The sequence below is a fragment of the Emydura macquarii genome, unplaced genomic scaffold, assembly GCF_026122565.2.
Source record: "Emydura macquarii macquarii isolate MOO-44397 ecotype Brisbane River unplaced genomic scaffold, CSIRO-AGI_Emac_v2 contig_3108, whole genome shotgun sequence".
Lineage (NCBI taxonomy): Eukaryota > Metazoa > Chordata > Testudines > Chelidae > Emydura > Emydura macquarii.
The window spans coordinates 4,964,965-4,990,341 of NW_027133245.1; the positions used below are offsets into that span (position 1 = coordinate 4,964,965).

General features: G+C 40.1%; 1 protein-coding gene across 1 annotated transcript; it reads right to left on the reverse strand.

Annotated features, from left to right (window-relative positions):
- Positions 1 to 661: 661 nt before the first annotated feature.
- ASAH1 (N-acylsphingosine amidohydrolase 1) lies at positions 662 to 24,414 on the reverse strand. The gene is made up of 14 exons (XM_067530540.1): positions 24,228 to 24,414; positions 16,009 to 16,055; positions 15,713 to 15,803; positions 14,214 to 14,300; positions 12,261 to 12,339; positions 10,976 to 11,050; positions 9,539 to 9,584; positions 7,165 to 7,309; positions 5,641 to 5,695; positions 5,321 to 5,402; positions 4,548 to 4,679; positions 4,075 to 4,198; positions 3,352 to 3,408; positions 662 to 2,245 (listed from the first exon to the last, which is right to left on the reverse strand). Exons 1-14 carry the CDS (start codon positions 24,303 to 24,305, stop codon positions 2,156 to 2,158), a joined length of 1,188 nt encoding a protein of 395 aa, XP_067386641.1. The 5' UTR covers positions 24,306 to 24,414; the 3' UTR covers positions 662 to 2,155.
- Between the last annotated feature and the right edge of the window lie 963 nt (positions 24,415 to 25,377).

Sequence of the window (25,377 nt, forward strand, 5' to 3'; positions counted from 1 at the left end):
CCACTTGATTATATCCATAATTATATCCATAATTGTTGCAGTATAGGTTTATGGTTCATGCACACTAAGCTCATGACCTGTTTAACATCCACTGTTGAGGTACTGATTTTTCATTGTTAAAGCACTTTGCTGAATGGAGTTAGGATAAGTTGCCTATAACCTTAGCTGTCTGAGACCAGTTAATATTTCGAAGTTGTGTGTGAATTAACATCTGCCGGACCAACATTCTAAATATTTATCACATTTAGTTAGGTTATCTGCTGTAAATTAGGAAGTAAATAAGCACTTCACTGAGGATTAAAACTTAAATCTTGCTCTTTAGGTATATTTTTGGCCATTGGATATAAAACATGGGTCTTCCTTCCTCATTAGAATACTGTGTCAGTCTCTTTCCCACATCTATGTACACATTCCATTTCATATTACGTTTGTTTAAATAAGACACTGGTTTTGGGGATTTTTCTTTTAAAGAACTGAAATGACAGTCGGCACTTTCTATGTTACCTGAAGTTTGCATCTGTTGGACGCAAATAAAACCTACTGACATAGTCCCCTAAACCATTTTAATGATATATCCTGTCACCTGCTGGAACAAACTGTTAACCCTAACTTAACCTAATCATAGAAGCCGGAAAGTTAAATAGCCGTAACCACTTGAGAGTTTAGTATAAATGGTCTTCATCTTTATTAACAGTTGCAAATATCAATAGTCCTCTCCTGCCACCCCAAAATTAAAACAAACATTCAGAACTTCCATTTGTGTATGTGGAATAACAGTTCTCTGAAACTTCTGTGATAGTACCAAATGGCTGGGAGAAAAAACCTCCAATGCGGCCCAGGTAGACAGAGCACTGGTTAATGCATGTACCTTTTTGGCTGATTATTTTTTTTAAGTTGAAACTGTTCATGGTGGCCATATTGAAATGAATGAAATATTGACTTTTCATTTCAAAATGGTATTTTGTTTAAAAGTAGCTTATTTACTTAATGGATGAAACACACCTAAAACCAATCTGAAAACAAGAAAGAAAAACACCTCAAATGCATTGTTTCAATCCAAGTAGAGAAATAACAAATACATTTTGCTTGGAAACAAATGGTGGGGTTTATTATTTTTCATTTGTCCATGAACTGAAATAGTCACTCAACTCTGGTAAGCATCTTAAACTTCTTCTTGCAGTTTGATTATTGTCCCAATTTACTAGTTTTGGATTCTATATTTCCTTTGTCCTACGTAAGGATCTTTCAAATACTTCTTGTTGCAGTACACCCTCTAACTATTCAGCTTTACATAATGGATTTATTCCTCAAGATAATTTCCCAACTTTAGGTAAGTTGTTTGCCATGTCCTATTTTCATTGCAAGTGACAGATATACTAAGTTATATTACATGTGTATGTAAGTGTCTTGTGCACAACTGACTGACTAATACATAGGTCAAAAAGTAGATAGTATTAATACATGTTTTGAAACAGCAGCTGGCTTTTTGTTAGAGTGCAAATGTCATGCCAAGAAAATAACGGGGTCAAAATCTCCCAAATGCTGAAGGCTGCTTCTGTCACAGATCTAACACAAGACATTTCCCAACAGCTTCTTTATTGTAATGGGAGCTACTGTATGGATAAGTCACTTTACACAGACATTTTAGAAATACATCCTTAATACTGGACTAGCAGCATTAAACATTCTTCTAATAACTAGTACTCTTAATTTGTTATTGTGAACAAGGAAAAGTAGCAGAACTCATTTCATCAATTATCTTTTAACACCATTTCTAGTTCTCATCGTGGGTGAGGGTGCCATGTTAATGCAATTTTAAAAGTATCTTTAATCTAAAAAGGAATTTTCTGATAGTGAACAACTGCGTAACAAAAATTAACAGGGACTCAGAGGTGATTGTTGTATTACACTTGCAGAAAAAATATTTGGAAGCAGAAACAAAAAGGAGCATTAGTACACAGTTGTCTGAACTGTCAACAATTAAGGAAGTAGGTCAGGTCCTCCATTCTTAGAAGCTTATTGCTCTTTCCAGAAGCTATCAAACTGACTGATGAAAAATTTGTAGGCTGGAAAGCCCCTTTCCAGAGATAGTAGTCATTTTTATTGAAGGGCGACCTGTTCGAACAGGTAGAACTCATCCCAGGTAGGTGAAGGATCACCAAGGACTACAGGAACCTATGCACTCCCGCAGATAACTTTCCGAACGGCCTTCCGAAACTTCCATCAGGGTTGTGCACACAGTCAGCTAGCAAGAGAGAGGAAAGTTTATCCCTCCTGTGATTCACATTTTATTTATTTCACATAGTAGCTAAGGAAGTAAGAATGAACTTTTTGGCTCTTTTAGCTTCCAATATTTCTAGTTGTATATATGAGGGTTGTTTTTAGTAATACAGCATACATATAATGTAAGAGCAAGAATATGAAGATTGTAGTTTTTTTTTTTTACTATGTATTCTTGCCATCCACACAGTCTAACCACTCTGATCAGTTAACTGTAATCTTAATCCCACTGAAGAACTGGCCAGTATCCATTCTATATGATGAGAAAAAACTTTAGGCATGCTGGGAAGTAGCACCTTAAGCTGCAACCAGAAAGTTTGAAAAGAATTAAGTCCAAGTCTTGTGGATTACTAATTAACCAGTTTTGTACTGATCCTTCATGAAGTCCCAGAACCTCTGAAATGCTTTTGAATCTGTATATTTCGGAGAAATTATCCTAAAATTTAACCCCCCCCCCAAAAAAAACAAAAAACAAAAAACACCAAAACAGAACAAACAAAACAAAAAACCCACAAACAAAAAAAAATAAACACTTTTCATCCCTGGATCTCTGTTTCTTGCTATTAAATTTCTTGCTCCTGAGACTAAGGAGGATAGGGTGGGTGGGGTAAACACACTGGACCAAATGACTCTAAATTCATGTATAACTGTGAATATGACCTCAGCCAAATCTCAAGTTAAGTATTTTTGACTTGGACTATTTACAGATACAGATTTAAATAAGTTCATATACATTTTGCAAAGTTCCAAAGAACTTGGACTCCAACATATTTCAAAGGAATTTTTACTTAGGAATTTCATATCCATGCTTCCCCCTGCTTGTGAAATTTGACTGCTATTAGAAATGGAGGAATTCACCTTTTCTGAATGAGCTGGATTTGCTGCACATCCTCTTACAAACTAGTATTCTCACTAACGTTTCATTAGATCTACCAAAATACACAAAGATCATGAAGGGTCAAATTTAGCACTAGCCATGAGTAGGTGCAATTCAGTTGAATGGGCCTAAAGTGACGTGCCTGCCTTGTAGAAATATACTCCATTGCAAGAAATAAGAAAAAAATGGGTTACCTTATTTAATATAGGCTTTGTGGAGAGAACGTCATAGATGGCTGGTAGGGAGATGTTCTGAGAGAGACAAGTAGATTGAGTTTAGCTAGTTTACATTAGCTCATGTTTGCATACAAATTACATAGCAAGAGTATGCTGAGAACAGAATACTGAGAACAATGATCTATTGTCTTTGGTAACTGCTTAAGCTACACTCAAAGCAGACAAAGAACACACAACTCCACAACCATCTTCAGGACAGCAGGCACTTGGGCACTAGAGACTGGCAGGCTAGGTTTTGCTGTAAGTAGGGTAGTTTTGTAGTGTTTGGCACTTGTTAAGTCAGCTGCTGTATTTCACTGGTGGATGAAGCAATCCCTATGTTGTTTAGGAAGTGTTTTTAAATTATCAGTTGTACCTCTACCTGCTTGTGCAGCAGAAGAAAAAAAAATTCAGAATTGAGTTTAAAAATGCAAAGCAGTAAAAATCTCAGGCTAGACCAGGAAAGAGCCTCCCACTAGACCTAGAACAAGCATTTCAAAAGCCAGCTGGCAACAACAAAAGCAGCAGTCAGCAGAGCTTTTTTATATACATACATCATGTAAGCAAACTGCATCACAAGGCCTTACTTGCTCCTGTTACCAAGCTAACGCCCTGAACTGCCACAGTTACTGTAGATCCTCACTATGAGGTGGCTTGAGTTCAGATGATTTCAAAACACTAAATTAAGTTAAAGATATTTACCTCTTGCTTTGTCTGGTTCATGCACTTCATTGCAGGTGTTCTACGGTCATCCAAGACAAGTGGCGCCTTCCAACGATCATAGTTTGTTTCCAACACATACCATGTGCCCCCATTTACATCAAGGCTTGAAAAGAAATGCAAATGTGTTCTTTTTCTGATTAAGTACTCCAGAGATACACTTTTCATCCTTAGGCTAACCATATTTCACTAACAGCAATAGTTAGAGGATCCTGAGCAGATTAGTAAATTATGGTATAGCCTTTTAGGATTATAAAAGCACTTTTTCCTGAATAAGTCAGATACTACATCAATCACTGCATTTTGGATTAAGAGTTTTAAAAACGAGTTAATCAAACAATAAGATACCGGCTTGTTCTTTTTAAGGAAAAAAGATCATACATGAGAGACACATGTATGTCAATGGATTTTGCTGTTAAGAGGGGATCTGAAGATCACCTGGCAAGTGTACTTACTCCCAGATATCCAAAGCACTTTGTCTGCTACGTGTGATCACACAGCCCTCTCCAGATTTGTTTCCTCCCAGTATGTAGTAAGCAGGGGCTAGCAGTCTTGTTTTAGCCAGTTGGTCCTTTGCTTCTTGGTAACTAAATGAAATATTAGAGAAGAGGCTTGAACTATATTTTTTGAGAGTTTTAAGCCTTACGGATACCCAAATATTGATGCTAAAGAAGGTATTTTCCATTATATCACAGTCTTATTCCCTAAGTAAACTTTAACAGAACTACATAAAGTTACCACACACTGAATTTGAATAAATAAAAACTCCTATAGTTTGCTGGGAGAAGTCCTCTGGATATTTTCCTTTTTAACTGTTGTCAAGACAGAAATGGGGAATTTTTTTTTTATAACCCACTGAAGAGTATTGCACTCCCTCAGTTGCAGCAAAGCAAAACATTATTTCCAATATGTCAATATTCTAACTTGTGCTAGTGTCTGAAGTGCTGTCATGATATGCCACTCCGCAGTTGGAAGTGATCTTGTTAATTTTAGCTTCCTTTGACCAGCACTTTTTAAAACAAAACCACACACACACACACACACACGAAGGTCCTTTTCCAACTTTTAAGATCATGTACCACACAGTCAAAATTGGCAGAGATTGGTTCAATTTTCAAGCTTCTAATAGGAGATTTAAAAAATTAGTCGTTAGGGATTTTAAATGTTAGTATGCACAGCACTACCACTATAAACAAAGCCCTTGAAAGATCAGCAGAAAAAGTGTTACCTTGTACCATTCTCTAGCACAGTTCGAGTGAGGAAGCCCATCCACATACCATCTCTCCTACCAAGAATCCACTCAAAGATTCCTGAAAGAAGTCACCAGTTATAACAAAATTTCTTCATAGACATACAAAGCCTTATAATTTCCTCCTGACTGCTATAGCTTTTACATAGCTGGTGTAATCCAGGGCCTCTGCTTCTCTTTATCCCCCTATCTTGTACATCTGACACTGACTTCAGTCTTTTTTTGGGCAAGTTAGCAGGTGCCCCATAATTTTGAAAATGTTGCTATATATTTAAGAAACAAGCCTTACAGTTACTCACCAATGTAACCGCCGTCAAGACTGAAACGCTCATTCATTGTGAGTGTGAAAATTCCCTGGGAAACAGAAAACAAAATAAGTTAAACCTTCATGATAAAGTGAAAGATGCAATGTCAGTAAGTAAGGAGTAAAGCTGCATTGCAAGGTGGACATATAATCTGATCCTGTAATCTGTTCAGTGTGAATATTCCCAGAAGACAATGGAACTACCCATTGAGTAAGAGATTGGACACATGTAGCAGAATTTCACTAATCTAGAGATGGGTAAGACAAGGCTGAACTGGAGAGGGATCAGGCGGTTGCAGCCTACTAGAGCAAGCCATGAAGATTCTGCTGCTGTGCTAAGCCAATTCTGGGATCGTTCTCCCATCAGGCCACTACAGGAGCATCACACCAGTCTCCCATGCAGTCATGTACCTGACCTCCCTTTCGGCTACCTGATTAGTTTCCCAGAACGACACCATACCTTAGGGAAATTCCAGGCTTGAAGCCTGGGTCACAGTCTGCCCACTTGCCCCATGAAATGGCCACCTGAACCACACTTATGAATTATAGTCATACATGAAACTCCCAATGTATACACTAGCTTCCATGTTAAAGCTCAATTTCCCCCACCCCTCCTGTGTGCTCAGCTCTTCTATTGAGGTGGAAACAGAAATCACAGCTAAAGCCTAACCTCTTTCCAAGTTGTTGGTCTATGGAATTATCAGGATGTAGAAAGGTTGAGAAGATGTAGGGACTGAAGGTAGAGCTCACACTATATTGCTGGAGCTCATTCTACAGTGCTGGGGGCTAAGATGGTAGAGGAGTGGGACAGAGCATGTACAAAAGATTGAGGTGTTGGTAAAATGCAACGGAAAGTAGGGAGTAAATGAGGAAAGCCACTAGTTTGAGAGGCAGGGTGTATGTTTATAGCCACGGTGTTTAAAAATCTAGATAAACCCCAGATCTCAGCTGCCCGTAAACCAAGACAAGTCCATTTAAAATACATGCCTACATTTGCCAGGAAGACAGACTAACGCATATCAACACTTTAAGCACACTGAAGTTCTTCTGATTCTCCCCCTTATGGGAATCTCACTCTTTGCTTCTTCGCAAACCTGCTCATCTAATTTATTTTTAAGTCAATTCTGTGTTGGATACAAGAATGCAGGATTCTGAATTTTGAGAGAGTGAAATTTTCCTTTAGCTACACAAGCTAGCTTCCAAGTTAAAGTACTTTATTTGAGAAATTTCCTTTTATAATGAAATTGTGCAAATCAATGGCGTTTTCCAACAAGAGCCCTCTCTTCTTCTTCCATTTGTTGAAAGTACACTTTTCCATCTCAACTGCAAGTACACATGGAGGCTATAACTTGTGTAAAGGGCTCATAGTTACAAAAGATGGAGGACAGTCTTTGAAGATGACTAATGAACAAGTTTCAACCTGTTTCTAATTGAAACTTGGAAGGAAGGTGAATCATCCTCTGAAAAAGGAAAATCTGAGCCAGAAAGTTTTATAGTGTTGCAAACAAAGAATACTTACTGGTTTGACGCCAGATACCATGCCCACATATCCTGCAAAGTTTGTAGACTTAAAAACTGTTTTGTTGTTTCTTTGGAAATCCAGAGTCACCACTAAGGGCTTCAGTTCCTGAGTTACAATCCAGGAACTATTTTTTATGTTCCACCTGCCGAAGGAGAGTGTGTATTATTAAGAAGACTCAGCTAACCTGTGTTATTACACAGACTGAAAAATATAACTACTGTGAAGCATACACATGCACCCACTGCAACCCACTAGCTAGAAATAAGGAATTAAAAAGTAATCATCTATGCATGAAGGAAGTGTAAAATTTATAAAATGCAGTTTATGGATGAATACATGGTTGTTAAAGACCCAGTACTAGAACATCTGATTGTTCAGTATCAAACTGGACTTCTACACAGTATTTACCCAGCCACTCTAACCCTAATAGGAAGAGGTCTTGAAATGATCTCAGCTGTCACAACTGCACCATTTTTGACACTGAAATTATTTGGAATTCCATGAGCTACCTGCCCCTATATTGTACAGACACTGAGAAAGCAAAGATGCTATACTATTGGGATTCATTCATTAAAGAGACATATGGGTCTCTTTGTTGAGAGCCAAAAAAAACCAGACTTGAAGTTCTTTGTGGGGCAATTATTGTTATTAGTCAGGGGAAATCTCGAAGATGCTGAGGCGCACTGATCAATAAAGCTCTCAAGAGACAGCAGAAGTTCGAGTAAAAATGTGGAGAAGTAGTAGTTATGGTTAATTTGTGGAGGGTATCTGTATGAAAGAGGTGATAAGTAGGAGCAATTCAACAAGTGGCCATCCAAGAGACAGAGACACGTCCTTAAAAAACAAAACAAAACAAAAAAAGAAAACCTCAAAAAATGCCAAACATGCAAATAAGAAATTAAAGCAAAAATGAGAGATCTGAAATCCCTGGTATTAGGAAAACAGATAAAATTGACATTTCAGATATGTAATGGATAATAAATTAATGGAATTCTAACATTTCTGGCTATGAACACAGCTTGGAGGAAATCTATTGCTAAACGATGGAGCTCAGACTAGTCAAACAAAGTGAGTGAAAGATTGTATCTATATAGATACAAAACACGAGATCATCAGTCTCTGGACAGAACAGAAATTGTGAATGCTGAGAGGTAAAGGAAACAACGACCTGTACAGTAATGCAGTTACCCAAATCTGAACTCAATTGTTTAGAGACACATTTCTCAGAATATTACATAGCTGAGTCTTTAGTTCATCTGCCTAAAAGCAGCAAGGTGCATAGGTGGCCTGGGATAGTAGGGACATACAACTATATGGATTATAGTTACTTAACAAAAAAACTGAAAACAACCTGAAAGTATAGTGATAGCCAGGTTAAATAAATAAATTTTATATATATATAAAAACAAAGCATGTTAAGCAGCACCATAAATAATTTAAAGAGTGGTAAAATCTCAGCCTTGTTTCATACTCAGTTTACTTTTCACTATTTATGCTGTTCACTATTTTTATTCTCTGAGCTAAGAAAACTACAAATTGGTGAGTTTTGTTTTCTGGTTCTCATGCACTAGCATAATGCTGCAATATCTGGGATGCAAACTCTCCAGGAGAATTAGGAAGAGGATTCCATGGAAACATTTCTACTGATCTTAGGAGATGTAAAAGCTTAAATCTATGTTTAACTTAAGTTATCCTTATAAGTAAACTAAATTCCAGAGTTCACACTGAGGTGCTGTAGCGCACGCATGCACGCAAATAAAACAAGCAGCAAGAACATTCCAGATGGTACGGTACACACACTTCTTTAGTTCACATGATGTTACTAGAAAAAGTTCGATATTGGCCAAAGCCAAAAGCTTGGTGAACCCAGAGACCATCTACTTTTCTTTTACATTGTTTCCTTCGTGTACTGCACCACAGCAAGCTCTGTGCTGAAGTGGGTTCCATCTGTTGGGACATAGTGGAGCACACAAAGAGTGCAAGTGTTTCTAGCAACTAAGAACGCCCATTCCTTGGGGTGTGAGAGGGGAAAGTCACTCGTGCCATCTATGGAGTTCTGTGCTAACAGGGCAAAATATGATTTTTAAAAAATGGAATGACAACCATTTCTGCTAAGTATGAAATAAGGGTCATTTTACTACTTGAAGTTAGGAGAGCTGTACTCTTAGCCTGAACTGATCTTTTTCATTATACCAGCAATATATAGTGAAGAGCTTGCTACAGTAACTAGTTGCAACCCTCAGACAATGTCTAAATATTAAATTAATAGCTTGTACTGAAAAATCAGCAAACAGAGTAACACTGCTTTTAGGACTCTTATTCTGAGTCATTCTATGCTTTCTAAAGGACAAACAGGCATACATGTACTTACCCAAGAAATAGTCCAAAATCTAAATTTCTAGCATGGTACAGCTTTCCTGAATTTAGAAGAAAAGTTATTTAATATATTTTTTTTAAAAACAGACATGTCAAGATGGTTAAGGCTCTATCGGACTAAAGAAAAACAGGCAAGCTGAACTCATAGCAGATGTAAGATTTCATAATCAGATGCTGTTATGCATGTTATTAGTATGCATACATGGAGGCGAAGGGAGACCATTCTACTTTAAGCCTGATTGAGAGCCCAAATAAGCTACTTTTGCCAAAAAGATATTTGAAACAAGTCTGCTTTTAAAACTTTTCCTTTTTAAAATGTAATGGTTTTCTAACCTTAGAGTTTTTGCTCTGATGAATGACACGTGTCCCATGGTTTTTTATATCAAAATGGACTCCAATCCTTAACATTATTTGAGCATTTAAATACAATTCTCCCAGTTTTCCCATTTAAAGATTTTTTTAAAAATAAAATGGAATGTTAACATGACAAAACACCTGAGTAAATAAATAATCAGGTAACTTTAAAAATGGTACATCTTTTTGGAGAATTGGAAAGACATTTGAACTATTTTAGTAAATCTGAGACACAGGCAAAGTTTTAATTCAGCCAGTTACAGAAGTTTACAGACTACTAGTGTTCCAGGGTCCATGGAATGATGAGGACAAAGCAGTACCAGTTTACTGCTTCAATCCACAGCTATTTATGAGTTTTGTTTTAAATGAATAGATGGTCTACTCTGCTTCTGTTTATAAAGGGGTTTTAAACTCAGGACGTTTATAGGAAATAAAATATCATGAAATATCAGAACTCATTTCCAGAAAGGGAAAAAGCAGCAAATGAAATCCTCATGCCATTTGTTCACCAAATTCACTCTTGCCCTCAAAGGTACCCCACCCATTTGGCTGAGAAGTGGAAGACTCCTTTTGAGGCAACGCGTATTAATGCCTGTGTAGTTTAGGATGGGGAAAGAAAGGACCAAGAAAACAAAACCTGAAACCCAAGCCTCTCACATAGCAATGCAGGAGACAGTGACTATGGTCACAGTGATTTTTTTATTCAGTAGGTATGAATCAGCCACTTAAAATGATCTGTTTTAGAGTTTTATATACTGCCCATCACCACAGTATCTGAGTACCTTCCACATATAGTACCAAACTTGTACATAGCACTCTTCATCTGTAGATCTTAAAGTGCTTTACAGAGTTCAATATTATCATCTCTACTTTCCAGAAAGGGAAACTGAGGCAGAGAGACGTGACCATGGGCAAATCACTTTATCCAGCAGGACAGTGGCATAGCCAGGAATAGAAGCCAGCAATAGCAAAGTTCCAAGTGGACAACTATCAAAGCTCAACTAAAGTATTTACACAGGACAAAAGCCAGAAAGACATTTTAATAGTTACAATAAAAATGGCTAAGAACAGCCTTCACCTGTTTTGTCTTCTGCTACTATTGAGGTGCATACTGTAAAGATTTCATAGAAGATATTAAACACAATAATTTCTCCTAGAAAAGAAAAAGGAGACGCAGTCAATCAAAATGCCAGACTCAATAAACACAGAGTAGCCATTAGAAAAGACGTCTATTGGAGAAAGGATGATCCTACAGCACACCTCCCTAGAATTTCAATTTGCCTTTATTGGGGTTTGAGTCAAATGGCCAGTTCACATAAAGGCAAGAACCTCATGAGGTATGAGAAGCTTCAATATCTTGAGAACTAAACTAACGTGTGGACTAGATTCTCTCATGCGTCTATCTTCTCACCCAAATCGGACATTGAAGATACAGCTTTCCTTGTTCAGCAGCTTTCATTACAGAAAATCTTCAGCATAACGCTGTCCCCGCACTGCCAGGATTGTTGGGGAAATGCACAGCTCAGTGGGTCTCCTGATCTGCCTGGATTGCGGCAGAGAAAATGGAGTACCCAGAGATCCATTGTGGAAGTCTGCACACACCTGAGCATCAGCATGTTGAATACATAAACTGCATGTCCCCCAGCATGGTATAAACAGCAGTGTAGCAGGTGAAGCATTGCTTAGGCAAGTAAAGTCACACCTGAACCCTGTGGGTATATATCCTATATGGCTTTCTACATGCCCAAGCAGTGCCTCCCCTATATACAAGGCTATTTTTAGCAGTGGGGTGTCAGTGCTGCCAGAGGCTTTCCTTGCTGCTTCCCCCCTGCCAGAGCCTCTCACTTGCACGAGTAGCTACACACTGCAGTGTGGATGCGGCCTACTTTTCACTGCAGCATGTAGCTACACATACCCTACGTGCCACCATCAATACAGACATTGCCTTTGTGGGGAAGAAAAGCCTCCACAAGCAACCCTACCCTGCCCCTCTTGGCATGTTGGGAGTGGGTGTAAGGAAAGGCAAAGAACCCTCACCAAAGGAGGGCTAAGACATTTAGCAATCATGAGTTGAAAGCCTCCATATCTCCCAGCAGAAGATCCATTTCACATTGCCATCAGGGGAGAGGCATGGCTGTACAGAAGCGTTACAAAAAAAGTTGCAATCTTTCAAGCGTCATTTGCTGCCATTCTGTTCCTACAAATATTGTTTTCATTTGAAGCATCACACATTGCTTCACTAAATTACCAATTATATACTGAATAATTAGGTAGTCTAGGCGAAAGTGTGATAAATACTAAGCAATTTTAGAGAAGGAAAAAGTGATTCAGACATCATAGAACTAAAATGTTGAAAATATTACCCAAAGGAATGCCAGAAACATTTGCAATCCCTTTGAGCTCTTCATTGAAAGGGTAGGGAAAAGTGGGAATCAGCCAATCCTGAAAGAAAAGACTTGTTTAAATTATAACTGAAGATGAATAGTAGCTTGGTATCTAAACAGAGCCCCCCCCCCCCCCCCGGTCACATCTTTCTAGGCTAAGACATTGTAAAACTGGAGGTTTAATACCTCTACAAATATGAGGGTTTGTAGAAGAAATTGAAAGGCAAGGAAGCACCTTAAAAATAAAAAATAGTCTATTAAAATCTCTACACTCAAACAATGGAGATGGGCACAATGTCCAGTTAGTTTTTGAGATCACAGACAGTAATTGAGAGAATTTTAGTCTTATCACCACTAAGACAAAGACATAAGTCCATGGCATCATTCACAGTAATGCTGATTAGGGGAATCCTTACCTATACCACCTATTCCCCGGCACAGAGGAAGTAGGAAGGGATGTGGCCATAGTACTTTCTAATTAAGTGACATGAGACTGTTGTAAATTGTATAAGGACAGATTTGGCTGCCTCCAGGATGATGTGAGCACAGGTGTCTAATATTGTGTCTACGCTGCAACTGGGAGTCTGCTTCAGCTAGCATGGCAAAGATAGCAATGTGGGCATTGCAGCCTGGGCTGTGGCATGGATTAGCTGACTAAGTACAAGACGGCCTGATCCCCTGGATTTGTACTTGGGCGGCTAGCCCATGATGCAACATCCACACATCTAGCACATGTGGACATTTCACCTTGCTTCCTGCTCTGGTCCTGTATCAAGCCTGGCTGAACCAGGCTTAAAAGTTTGACCCAAGAATATTTAACTTCTAAGAGGAAGACACAAAAAGCATTTCAGAATCATTAGGACTGTTTCATGTGGGTCTCATTATCTTAAAAGAGTTTTAAAGATAATCATTTCAACCAGTCTAGCAGCTGAGGAGGTCTAAAAAGGTACAAAGGATAAAAGAGAAACTGCCGAGTACACACACGTCTTGTACAATACAGATCAGCAGATCTATCTGCAATTTCTCTTGCTCTTGTCCCTTTTACCCTTTGCAAAACTGCATCTAGTAAAATGGTATTTTAAACTCCAGATATTACTGTTGCTGCTCAGAACTTTACTGTTTCAATTCAATTTTTGCCATACTTGTGAATTATTCACAATTGCTTCATATATCTGCTAGTAGTTAAAGGGGAGGGTCCACAGTTTTGTTTTTAGTCCAAAACAATGGACTCTAATCAAGATATTTTGGTAAATTCACAAAGTGTTGTTGTGGTCAGACACTTGTTGCACGTGCAGTAGATTAAAGGAACTGACTAAGAAGGAGTACAACACAGCAGAATAAATAGAATTGCAATAAATCTGTTTTGTTAAGTCATTTTCAATGGTGTATGAATTTTCCTATTGGATAGGGAGACTAAGTTCAAACTTTTGGGGAATTCTTATAAATTCAAGAAACAGAACACGTGGTATTTCTCTCCCCCCGCCCTCCGTCCCCAGTTTAGTATTTGGCTTCAGATAGAATTTAACTTCAGAAAATAAGTTTTCTAAATTAAGAGTAAATAAGTAACTATCCACATCTGAGTCTCAGTCTCTGCCAAACTGGAGAAGTAATAGGCTTAATCTGCAGCAAGGGAGATTTAGGTTAGATTATAGGGAAAAACACTTTCTAACCATAAGGGTAGGTAAGCTCTTGAACAGGCTTCCAAGGAAGGTTGTGGAATCCTCATCACTGGAGACTTTTAAGAACAGTTTGAAAAATACCTGTCAGGGATGGTTTAGATGTATTTGGTCCTGCCTCTGTGCAGTGGGGAGGACATGATGACATCTCAAGGCTCCTTCCAGCCCTACATTTCTATGAGATTCTATGACAGCATTCTGGAGGTTAGAACATGCAGTTTGATGGAAAAAAAATATATATGCTGAAGATACTTACCAATTTAGTATCCAATATTTGAATCACTTTGCCACTAGGGACAAATGCATTTGCTATACTTTTAAGAGTCTCAATTACAGTCTTCAACTAGAAAGGCAAAAATGTTCAATTAATAGAGTTCAAGATTGTGATAACTTTTGCAGGTTAACATACTAATATGAAAATGATAAAAGCAAAAATGATAATTGGATGCTAGTGATAGAAGACAAACATTGCCAATTTCTGCAGCCATTTAAGAGCCCAATTCTGAAATCCTTATTCTCAGGAGTAATCCCACTGTGAGAAATCCGTGGGACTATCTGTAATCTTTTTTCACACATGTTTAAGACCAGATCCTGAATCTCTTCCTGTAACAGCATAGGTCTTTATAAGAAAGACTGTGCTTGGTTGATACTACCTTGACCATCCACTAGCAATGTTTTAAAATGACAATTATTTTTGCACATTTCCAGCCATGGAAGAGTTGCATCAATAGCATCTCTTCACTCATTAAGCACAGATGTACTTGGGTCTTTTCAGACGGAAAGATAAGGGCCCTATTCTAGCAAATTTCTCAAGTACCGTACATATAGTAAAAAGGCTTCAAATGTGGTCCACTTGAAAGCACAGACATAAATGCAGCCCTGTTTATGAATGGTGCAACTGCACAGATTTAGTTTACGTGGTTCAAGAAGGACTACATGGCCTAAAATATAGGTAAAAATATGCTCATCACATCTGGGGAAAAAAGGCTTCTTCTAATTAGAGGCTTAAATACAAATTTTAAGCCTCACTTTAGACAGGCAGATTTGAAAATCTGATACAGTTCTTTCTCTCTGTAGGTTCAAACCAAAAACACTTGTATATTGTTTAAGAGCTATTTCCATCTAATGGCGGCTTAGATGAACCAAATTTAGTGACCGCTTTCCACACCACAAAAAGCACCACCACAATTGGTACCCTTAGGAGGGCCAAGCACAGCACGGTGATGAAGAATGAATTCAGCACCAAAGTCAGTTTCTCCAAATCAAGGAGGCGGCATATTGACTGGACCATGTGGGAAAGTTAACACTACCTCCGCTTTGTCCTGTGTTTGTGGATAGAGTACTTCTGTCCCCAGAAGGCGGTCACTCTGGCACAATTCCCCCATAATAAATGTGTTTAAATTTAGATTTAAAGAGAAAAAATTTTATAAGAAAAATGAAGACCACCTCAGGAAACACCACTCTTCAAAGTTTTCTAACTACTAGTTAATTTACCTCCTATTAATCAGATCCAGTTTGAGAATAAGCATTTTGTAGGAAGAAGGTGTTACTTAAGCCATCATTTTATTTTCTCTCTGTTCAAGACCTTAAGTCAGATCAGTTTAAGTACAGAAGACTGGAATTAGAAACATTAGCCATTAAATATTTCAAAGGTAAATTCATCCCACTCACTCTTTCCTGTGAGTCTCCGTGAAAGAAAGTTGTATACAAGTTATGATTAAAGCTAAACTTAAGAACAAAAGCTTTATTTCATACCTCTATTTTTTTGTCACTCATCAACTTATCCCATCTTCTGCTGGGAGGTAAATCAAGATTTATGATGTATGTAGGAACTATCCCTTTAAATCTGAAAAACAAGTTCATATTTATAAAAGTTTATAAAAAATTTGTGCTATACCAAGTACAAGGCCAAAACTATGGAGAGATGTTTTCATCTGATTCTGTTAGGTGAACAAACCAGAAGAAGCCTAAACTGCTTACTTCTGATTCTTCCCAATTCGTTGTTTTAATGTAATTTGGCAGAAAATTTACGAGTCATTTGAGTTACTCACGTTGGTCCTGCAGGAGGATATGTTTTACTTCTGCAATCTTCTCCAAACTGCAAAGAGAGAGAAAAAGTACTGTTTAAGAATGCAAGTGTTTTTTAAACCATTCTTGATTAGCTGATGTTTTGTTTTGTTTTTAAAATATGCCATGTAATTTTAGGGTTTTTTCTTTTGAATTTTATTGAGCTGAAACCAAGGCCAGAGAGGACTGAAGGCAGGGATGCAAGAGAGGTTTACCTGCTGACATCTGCATCCTGAAGAGCTGGAAAGAGGTTAGCAGGACAGGATGAGACAGGTATGTTCCCTTGGTATGGATGAACTTCCAGAAGAGAGGGGTTCCTGCTGGGAAGAGGGGGGCGTACTCCAGATGGAATTGCTGTGGTGGCTGTGCTGGCAGAAGGCCAGGAAAGGACCAAAGAGGTGCTGGGAGACTGGTATGTGCTCTGTCAATTGATTAGATGGCAGAGGATTTTAAGAATTAGCTGCTGCACTGGGGAGTGATAAAAGACCCAAAGCATACTCCATCTATTTTTGATTATTTGCATGATGTTTTTGTAATCAATGGGCCGCAAGGACCGGGGAGAGAAGGGGGGGCGGCAGCGGGGAAGGGTGCTGAAGCAAGACAGTCTCTTGTGAAGTCCTTAGAGGGAAATGGAACAGTAACCCTGGGCTTAAGGTGCTCAGACACAAGGGGGTGCTTGGAGATGAGGGGGGACTCGTTCATACCTTTATCATAAAGAATAAAACTAACCAGTTGGTTATCCAAGCAATCCTAACAGACTAGGAAAATCCCATATTTTGGTAGCCCAAGGTGAACGAGTGAATTTAAAATTACTTCTCACCTAATAGACATGCTAATGGCTTGCACTTAATCCTATGTATTAATTGATTAGTCCTACTGTGATCAGGTGCGCCAATGATAGCACTTTGCATTTATAGAGAATTCTGTAAAGAGATCAGAACCCTTCAGAAGCATTAGGTCAATCACAACGCACACCTACAAGACAGCCATGTTTGATATTACCCTTTTCCTACAGATGAATGGCAAAGGCACATACAAATTAAGCTGTGTGTCTGAAGTCACAGGAGCTTGCTGTATGGAACAGACATTACCTATTGCTGACATGCACAGTTAATTGGTGATGAATATGCTTTAAATGCAGTGTGGCCAAAGGCAAACTATATTTGGCACCATTTTACATTCAGCATCGGTATAGAAACTATTAACTGCAGGTATAATCCCAAGCATAAACCATGTACAGCTACATCCAAAGTGAGCAATGAGTAATTTTTGCACAGAGAAGACTAAGAATCAGCATCAGGGTCAGAACCCAAGTCTCCCAGCCCTGTGCTGCACCAGCTATTTCACTCTGGCAACTCACCTCATTTTCTTTGTAAGTGTAGCTAGCTAACAGAATAGAAAAAATTGCCAGCCCACTTCTGAGTTTTGTTCACCCAAACATACCACATTGTCCTACAGACCAAGTGCACCACAAAACTTTCTATGGGCATGTGACACTGTCTGGAATATTACTGATACCAATATTACAGAATTGCAATAAATATTGCATAGGATATGCCACGCAAGGTACCGATGGAAAAGTCATGATTCGCTAAGATTGATAATACAAAACTGATACATACATGCTTATGAGTTCTAAATGTGAGTGGTATATTTGTATTTCAAACTTATGCTGTGTTTCAGGGTGAGACCCCCAGACAGGATGACAGCAGCACTAAGCCTGCTTAATGGCCCCTCAAGGGAACTCACTCAAAAGTACAATGAATCCAGTGAAAGAGCCCAGGGGCTACATACAACCTATGAGTCACCGGGACACGTAAGAACATGCCTATGGACAGGGGACTCTGAGGCTTTTCGATGCCATGTGCTGTGTGGCTGTGTTTGGGACAAGCCACATGGTAAAAGGACATAAAAGGCAGCTGCACTATTGCCATCTTCTTTTCTTTCCTGCTTCCTACCTCTGGATCAACTCATCTGCAAATGAAGCTGTGAAACAAAGGACTGAGACCCATCCAGGTACTGGATATACACTAGGGGAACTGTACAACTCCACAATTCTGCTTAGAATCTGAAATACATGGACTTTAAAGTCATTTGTATGCATCTGATTGCTCTGACAATTTAACATCTCTTATTGTTTCTTTCCTTTATAATAAACCTTTAGTTTAATTACTAAAGGATTGGCTGGCAGCATGGTATTCTGGGTAAGATCCAAACTTATATTGATCTGGCAATGTGGCTCATCCTTTGGGGACCAGGAGAACATTTTTGGTAAAGGAAATAGAGTTTTAATAATTTCTCTCTTTATTGGACCTAGTTGCTGATTGAGGACAAGAGACTGACATGCAATAAAGGGGGCTGTGTACTTCTTTTTTGGGGCTTCTTGATAACCAGTGTGGGGAATCAGGAGCACAGTTTGTCACTGTTTAGGGAATCTAACTGCAGTGTGAGCCACCAGTTTTGGAGCATCTGCTCTCCTTTTTGCAGCCTGCCCCGCCCTTGGCATTTTCAGGTGGGCTACCCTAGACATAGACGGATAACAGGGCACCAATGCCATTTACAAGTAAACAGGCAGAAGGTCAATTATGTTCAGTCTATTTGATTGCACCAGTAAGATTAACAGTTTGTCCTTGATAGATGGGCATACAACTCATTCTGATTAAACAATTGACAGCCACATATCCTTGTTCAGCAATCTAGATGGTCATTCAAGTTGTCCTTGGGCAGCTATCTTAAATTTCCTAGATTCATAAATTCAAATAGAAGATACCTTGCAGTGTCAAGGCTGTTTTACAGGTTATTCCATGGTATCCATCACAGTGGAAGACAAAACATTAAAAAATATTAAAGTTAAATAAATACTTGTGCAATATAATTACCATGAGGGTTTATTTTGATCTATAGTAACCAGTTAATTTAGAAAAGGGATTTACACCTATTATAGAGGTTACTCTTTGGGAGTTGCATGTTACTCTTATCCTGTTGTCCTCGTCACCCATTAGGAGTCACAGCTAAGAACAGCAATCAGCCGAGCACTGAATAAATGTAACAAATCTGTATTCTTGCTGTTTGGAGTGACTGGGAAGAAACTTGATGAGGTGAATCTCAACTCCTACTAGATGCGACTATAGAAAGTATATCAATTCATGCAAGGAACTGATAAGTCTTTATAAAAACGATGTTGCACAGTTGTTTCATAATTAAGACAAAGGTAAAAACTTATAGAGGGTAACTACCAAATTCAGGAATCTAAAATAACAAAGCTATTTGTAGACATCAGGTGACTGAGTAGGCTGTACAGAGTCATAAGTCTCATGTGAAGTCAAAGGAATTCTGAACAGCCAAGCTATATATCTTGTGAAAACGTTTACATTTTGCAATACTAAAAAGGGAAATACTCCATCACACGCATCTTTGTTTAACAGATAAAGCATAAATTAGGACTAGGTCAGGCAGTTATTACAGTGCCACTTACAAAATATCTGCCTGAAAACATTGCTAAGCAGACCTATATTTAAATATCTCAAAATGATCCATGGTTTTGTTGCCAGCATTGTTTAAAAAAACTCTACCCCTTCATAACTAAACTAAGAACTAAAAGTAGGTAAACACTGTAAGTTTGCAGAATTCCAGGCTTAAGGTAAGTGAAGCACTTAACTGCTTCAGTCAAAATGGCAATTTCAGTTTTGGAAGTTTGGCTTCTTGGGGAATTCAGCCATCTTTAAAAAAAGTGATAGCTGGACAGTCTAGAATCCCTTTGTTGATAAGAGGCTCAATATGGTAATGTATATCTATACTAATTAAGAAAATAACATTATTGCTTCTCTAGCAAACTGAACATAATAGGACATCAGTTTGAAATTACCTTTTTTTCCAAAGTGAGGTGTGTCAGGCCCTACATGTGCTGCTATGTCCCCCAGCTAATTTTGGTTGTTTTATAATCACTCTTAAAAGGTTTACCCTTTCCCTGATTGTTTCCCTGATTCCCTGAAAATAACCCATATAGATACGCGCTGGGGGGGGGAAGGGAAGGAACTGAAACTGTCTATTTGACTGTCCTTTGTGGGTACGCAACGGACATAGACTGAAAAAACCCAGAAGTGACTTTTTGCTAGTCTTTCAGTTATAGTCATCCTGATGTTATGTCAACACCACACTAGACTTTTAAAATAAGATCAAGAAAACAGAAGTTTCTAGGTGTTTGGTTACAAACATAGCCTTTCATATGTGAACCAACACACTGCTGTTCTAAGATATTCAGGCAGTTCCAGTGCATCTTCTAGTCACAGATTTCCTAAGCAACATCAGAAACTTCTGGAGCGGCAGTGAAACTGACATTTCCCAGCAATGGAATGAAATTAGGAGCAGGTCTGGTGCTATTAGTGTGGTAAGGGGACCCCTTCCTTCACAGTGATCATGAGGCTGGAGAAGATTAGAGGAGATACACCCTCTCCTCTCAAGTCAGGCTGCTCTTAGACAAAGATCTTCTTTTCCCTTTCAGAAGCCATGAAAGGGGGCTTCAAGTATGTCAGACACCTATTAACCAGAGGCTGCAACAAAAAGTAGAGACTGGAAATGGGGGCCAGAGGCAGCATTCTGTAAAATTTCTTGTACTTTCCTCTTTCTCAACAGCTAGGGAGTTTTGGCTGAAGAGAGGATAGCTTCTTGCTTGGACACTGGCCCAGACAATAAGGTTGCATCTTTCTTACAAACCTGTTGCTACCACGTTTTGTTTTGACTGTTAAATGTCCAGTAAAGCTTTTCTAAACCTCATACGTACATGAATGTGAAGAGGTGAGTAGCCTACTAGCAGCATAATTTAGAAAAGAAAGATATGATAGATTGTGGGGGAGATGCAGAAGGAAAAAAATATAATGGAGGAAGACAATAACGCAATGCAGGGAAAGAGGTAAGATGGAAGAGACTTAAGACAACATAGAAAAGATAAAGTGATTGAAGCCAAGTGAGAAAGGAAAGGAGACCAAAAATCAGCCAGCCATTTACTCTGAGTTTATTAAACAGAAAGCTGACAATGTTACAATTAAATACAGCACACAAACACAACTGTTTTAGTCCTTTTAAACTGCAGGAGACATGGTGGAACAGATACGTCACTCTGGAGAGTAGCATTAGTACCCAGGTAAGTAACGATTGGGTAAACTTTTGATGAAGTGACAAGAGAAACTACTTTAACTGTCAGTGGTATGAAGTATACTTTAACATAATGCATCAAATCAAAGAGAAACCTGAAGTTCTTTTTACGAAACAATCACATAAATTAAATATGACAGTCCTATAGTCATTCCCTTCACCACCATCTCTCCTGCCACACCCCTAAATAGTCTACCTTAGTACATTTTCACACTAGGGAATGCCTCAATCTTGTAAGCCATTACAGCAGCATGCTCCATGTCAACATGGAACCCCTCTGGACCTCTGTATAGGTGCAAGGATACACCTGTGTGCAATCAACTGCAGGATCAGGATCTAAGAATTTGGCTGGACTTTAAGATCCCCTTTACCTCCCTTCAATTATCTTTGCAATACTTATAAACTTATTAAAAATATTTGTGCTGTACTGGTGAAGGCCACATTTCATATTAAAAAGGTATGATCACTTGTTCAACAAGACCTTGTGATTACATCAAAAAGGCATATATAAAAATCAGATTTTGAGTATGTGAGCTCATTCATATGTAATATTCTGTATCAAGCATGCTATTGGAACACTTACAGGAGAACAATCAAAATGAGAAACTCCGCTTACAATGTATTCAGAACATACATAGCTTGTTTTCAGATAAAAGTAAGAGTGTTATTTCAGTGCTTTTGAAAAAGGATATGGTAGTGGTATTAAGGTTCTCTTCTGAAACAAGACAACTGTTACTTCCTTTTATGACTTTCTCTGATGTAGGTAATTGTTCTATTATAAAATTACTGTGGACTAGGGAAAATAAAATTCAAAGTGGACTCTACTAAAACAAAACTTGCCCTAACTAGATTGGCAGAGATTTTCAAAATAGCTTACTGAAAGCCAATGGCACTTCTCCTTCTAAATCCCTTAGTCTCAGTAATAGAGATTTTTCAGGAGACCCTAAGGAGTGTTTGATGTTTTTTCCTACAGTGCAAGCTATTTTTGTTAAGCAACTAAACAATTCTGTTTTAAAAATTGGAAATCTTTTCAAGAAGACTTTGCCATCTAAACATTTCATATAAGAAATACACACATGAAAAGTCAGAAGAAGGCTATATTAAGTAAATAAAAGATGCAAACTATTCATCGCAAGAACAAGGAAAACTCCTGCCAGGACAGTATAATTTAAGTTATATAAATGAAGGGCCTCACTCTCAGACAGCCCATTACTGAAATTTGTGTTTAAAATTTTTAAGTGGTTACATATGATCTAAAATTAACATATACAGGACAAACAGTGCACTGCACAGTTGAGCAGCAGCTGCTGCAATTCATATAAGGCATCCACTTGTTGCAACTTGTCTTTAATTAGGACCAAGCCCTGCAAGTACTGACACAGGTGAGTTACCTTACACATAAGTTGTCCTGAGTTCATGCTACCCATGTATGCAAAGTTAAGTTATTCACATACACATCTGCAAGACTGGGGCTTCAGGATCAAGTTCTTCAGGACAGGGATTAAGTTTTTACTGTTTGAAAAACTTCTCGCACACAGATCCCAATTCTAAATGAGGCCTCTAGGTATTTAAATATTAGAAAGTTTTACATTTATACAACACTTTTTAATCCCACAGGTTCCCAAACACTTCACAAATGTATATACACAGCTCACTTCACCTACTACTGAAATGGAGTTAAAGGTATTGAGAGGATTGGTTCAGAGGTGTAGGAAGGTTACACAAGTTACAGGGCAGATGCACAGGACTACCACAAAAGCCAATTTGTGTAAATATTTGAGCTAGGACTTTATTGCGCTTGGACAGATTTCTGCTACTTTGGCTATTGCCAAACCTTCAAGTGTTTTCTTTCTCCAGTGAAGAAAATCCAAGCTTCGATTCTGAAGAGTTCCCTAGTACACTAACCTCAGTGCAGTTTTTAGGGGAAAGGGTTAGGCTTAGCTTGTTGTTTGTATCATTGTTTTTCTGTGTCTTGTCTGTACTTTTCCTATCAGGAAAAGTGATAGCTGTATGTTCTGTCATAGGAAGCAGACTATTAAATACTACTGGTTTCCCCTAGATCTCATTTGAATACTGGTTTTCTACCTATACTGTCTACACAGAATAATCAATTTTCCAAATAAGGTTCTGCACCTTTAAATCACCCTGCTTAAACAACACTACACTAGTTAACAGCTCCCCTGCAACACCAGAGCAAAGAGTCGGACCTGCTTTTGAGAGAAAAAAGGCTGTACTTTACACTAACCCACACACAGAGTCGTTTGGGGGCAAACAGTCAAGAGGAGAGGAGCCTGACACTTCAGCAGCAGACAGAACAAAAGGAAGCATTTGACCTTACTGGATACTGCCCACCGGGCGCAACAAGCGCCTACATCAGTAAGAAGGGCTACAGTCGGAGTCTGACCATCTAGAATTCGGTACCTAGAGGCGCGGTCTAACTTTCAGAAGGGTCGGGCACCCCCAGCTGCCCTGACATCCAAGAGGACACACGCGAGCCTCAGACTAGAGAGAAGCAGCCAGTGGAGCGGGGGCTGCAGCTGCGCAATGCTGGAAGGTCAGGCGGCGGCTGCTGCTTAACGGAGGTGCCTGACTTCAGGAACCGCGCTCGGAAAGTCCAGGCCGAGAGCAAATGAAGCCAGCCTGACCCCATCCCCCAACCCAGGCTCCTACACCTCCCGCCTGCCTGCTGCTAACCCGGGCGTGGCAGGCCTCGCAGCCTGGGGCGGTTGTCTTGAATAGCTATGGTGCAACTAGTAGCGCCATAGGTCCGCGTCCTCCCCGCGGACCCAGCGAGGCGAGAGCCGCCCCCGCCGGAGAGGAGAGCGCTGCATGCGAAACAACCCCAGCGAGCGGGCAGCGCCCTGCCCAACCGGCGTCAGCGCCGCGCTCCTGCCCAGCGGCAGCCCTCCGCTCACCCCGCTGCGGGCGAGGCTCGGCCCCGCCGGGGTAGGACGCAGCGACCCTGGCTGGACGCACGGCGCCGCCCGGCTCGGCTCCTCCAGCTGCCACCCGCGGGGAGCTGCCCCCACAGCCTGCCCCACGCGCCGCTCACCGGGTCCTCGGCCAGCACCGCGAGCGCCGCCGCCGCCATGGCAGCAACCGCGAGCAGCGGCCAGCGCGAGACATTCATCCTGCTGAGCCGCGCGCACGGTCGTGCCGAGTAGGAGCGAGCGAGTCCGCAGCAGGGCCAGGCAGCAGCAGCCCCCAGGAAGCGATTATGGAAAGGGCGCAGCGGCGTGATCACGTGACAGCCCCGAGCCTGCACGCCCCACTACGTCACACCGCCGGCTGCGTCCGACTCCCTCCCTCCCAGGAAGGCACCAGGCAGGGCCCCCTCGCTCACGGGGGGCGCGCGCGCGGGTATTAGTGGGCACTGAAACTGACTGAGAAAGGACGTTCCACGTCGGCATCCCCAGCTGGTCGGGTGGAGAGACCGCCGCAAAACGGCTGTTTCTCCCCATCTGTCGTAAGGAGCCGCGCTAGGTCTGCGCCTCTCCCCGCTGCTGCAACCCAGCTCCTTGCAGGCAGCTGCGGGGCTCCCGCAAACAGTGCCCTTCTCCAGGCTCAGTGCGCACCGCAGCCCTGTGCAAGCTTGCCAGAGTCTGCAGATGGTCTTCTAGGACAGGCAAGCAGGTTCAGACATGGTAACTCTCCCCCCACCTCCCAAACAAGGAGCCTGTCTCGTGAAGCTCCAAAATCAGGATGGTCCTAACCATGGGCAGGCTACAGAGCCTGTATGTGGTTGCCCTGCTTTGTCAGTGAAACTCAAGATCCAGAGGCCCCCACCTGTACAAGCAGTTTGTGTCCCTCAAGCAAAGGGCAGGCCAGACAAACAGTTTCACTGTAGCATTTTCCTCACACTCTGTACAGTTGACTGCCTGAGCATGATTATTATTTATTTAATTATTATTGTTAATTAATTATTAAGGGGGCTATGTTTAGTGCAGATTTATATTTTGGTAGTGTTTAGAAGCCAGCTAGTTCAGGGCTCCATTGTGCGAGGTGCTATGCAAACACATAAGTAACAGTCCTTATTCCTAAGAGCTTTAGGATCTTTACTGTCCTTTGATATGTGAAGACATCAGCTGATGAAGAGTCCTTTTTCAAGAAGAGAACAGCCTTTGTAGCAGAGGTCCCCAAACTTTTAACTGCCAGGGTCACATCACTCTGTCTTGCTCTCATTGTGGGCTGGAGCAGCTCCT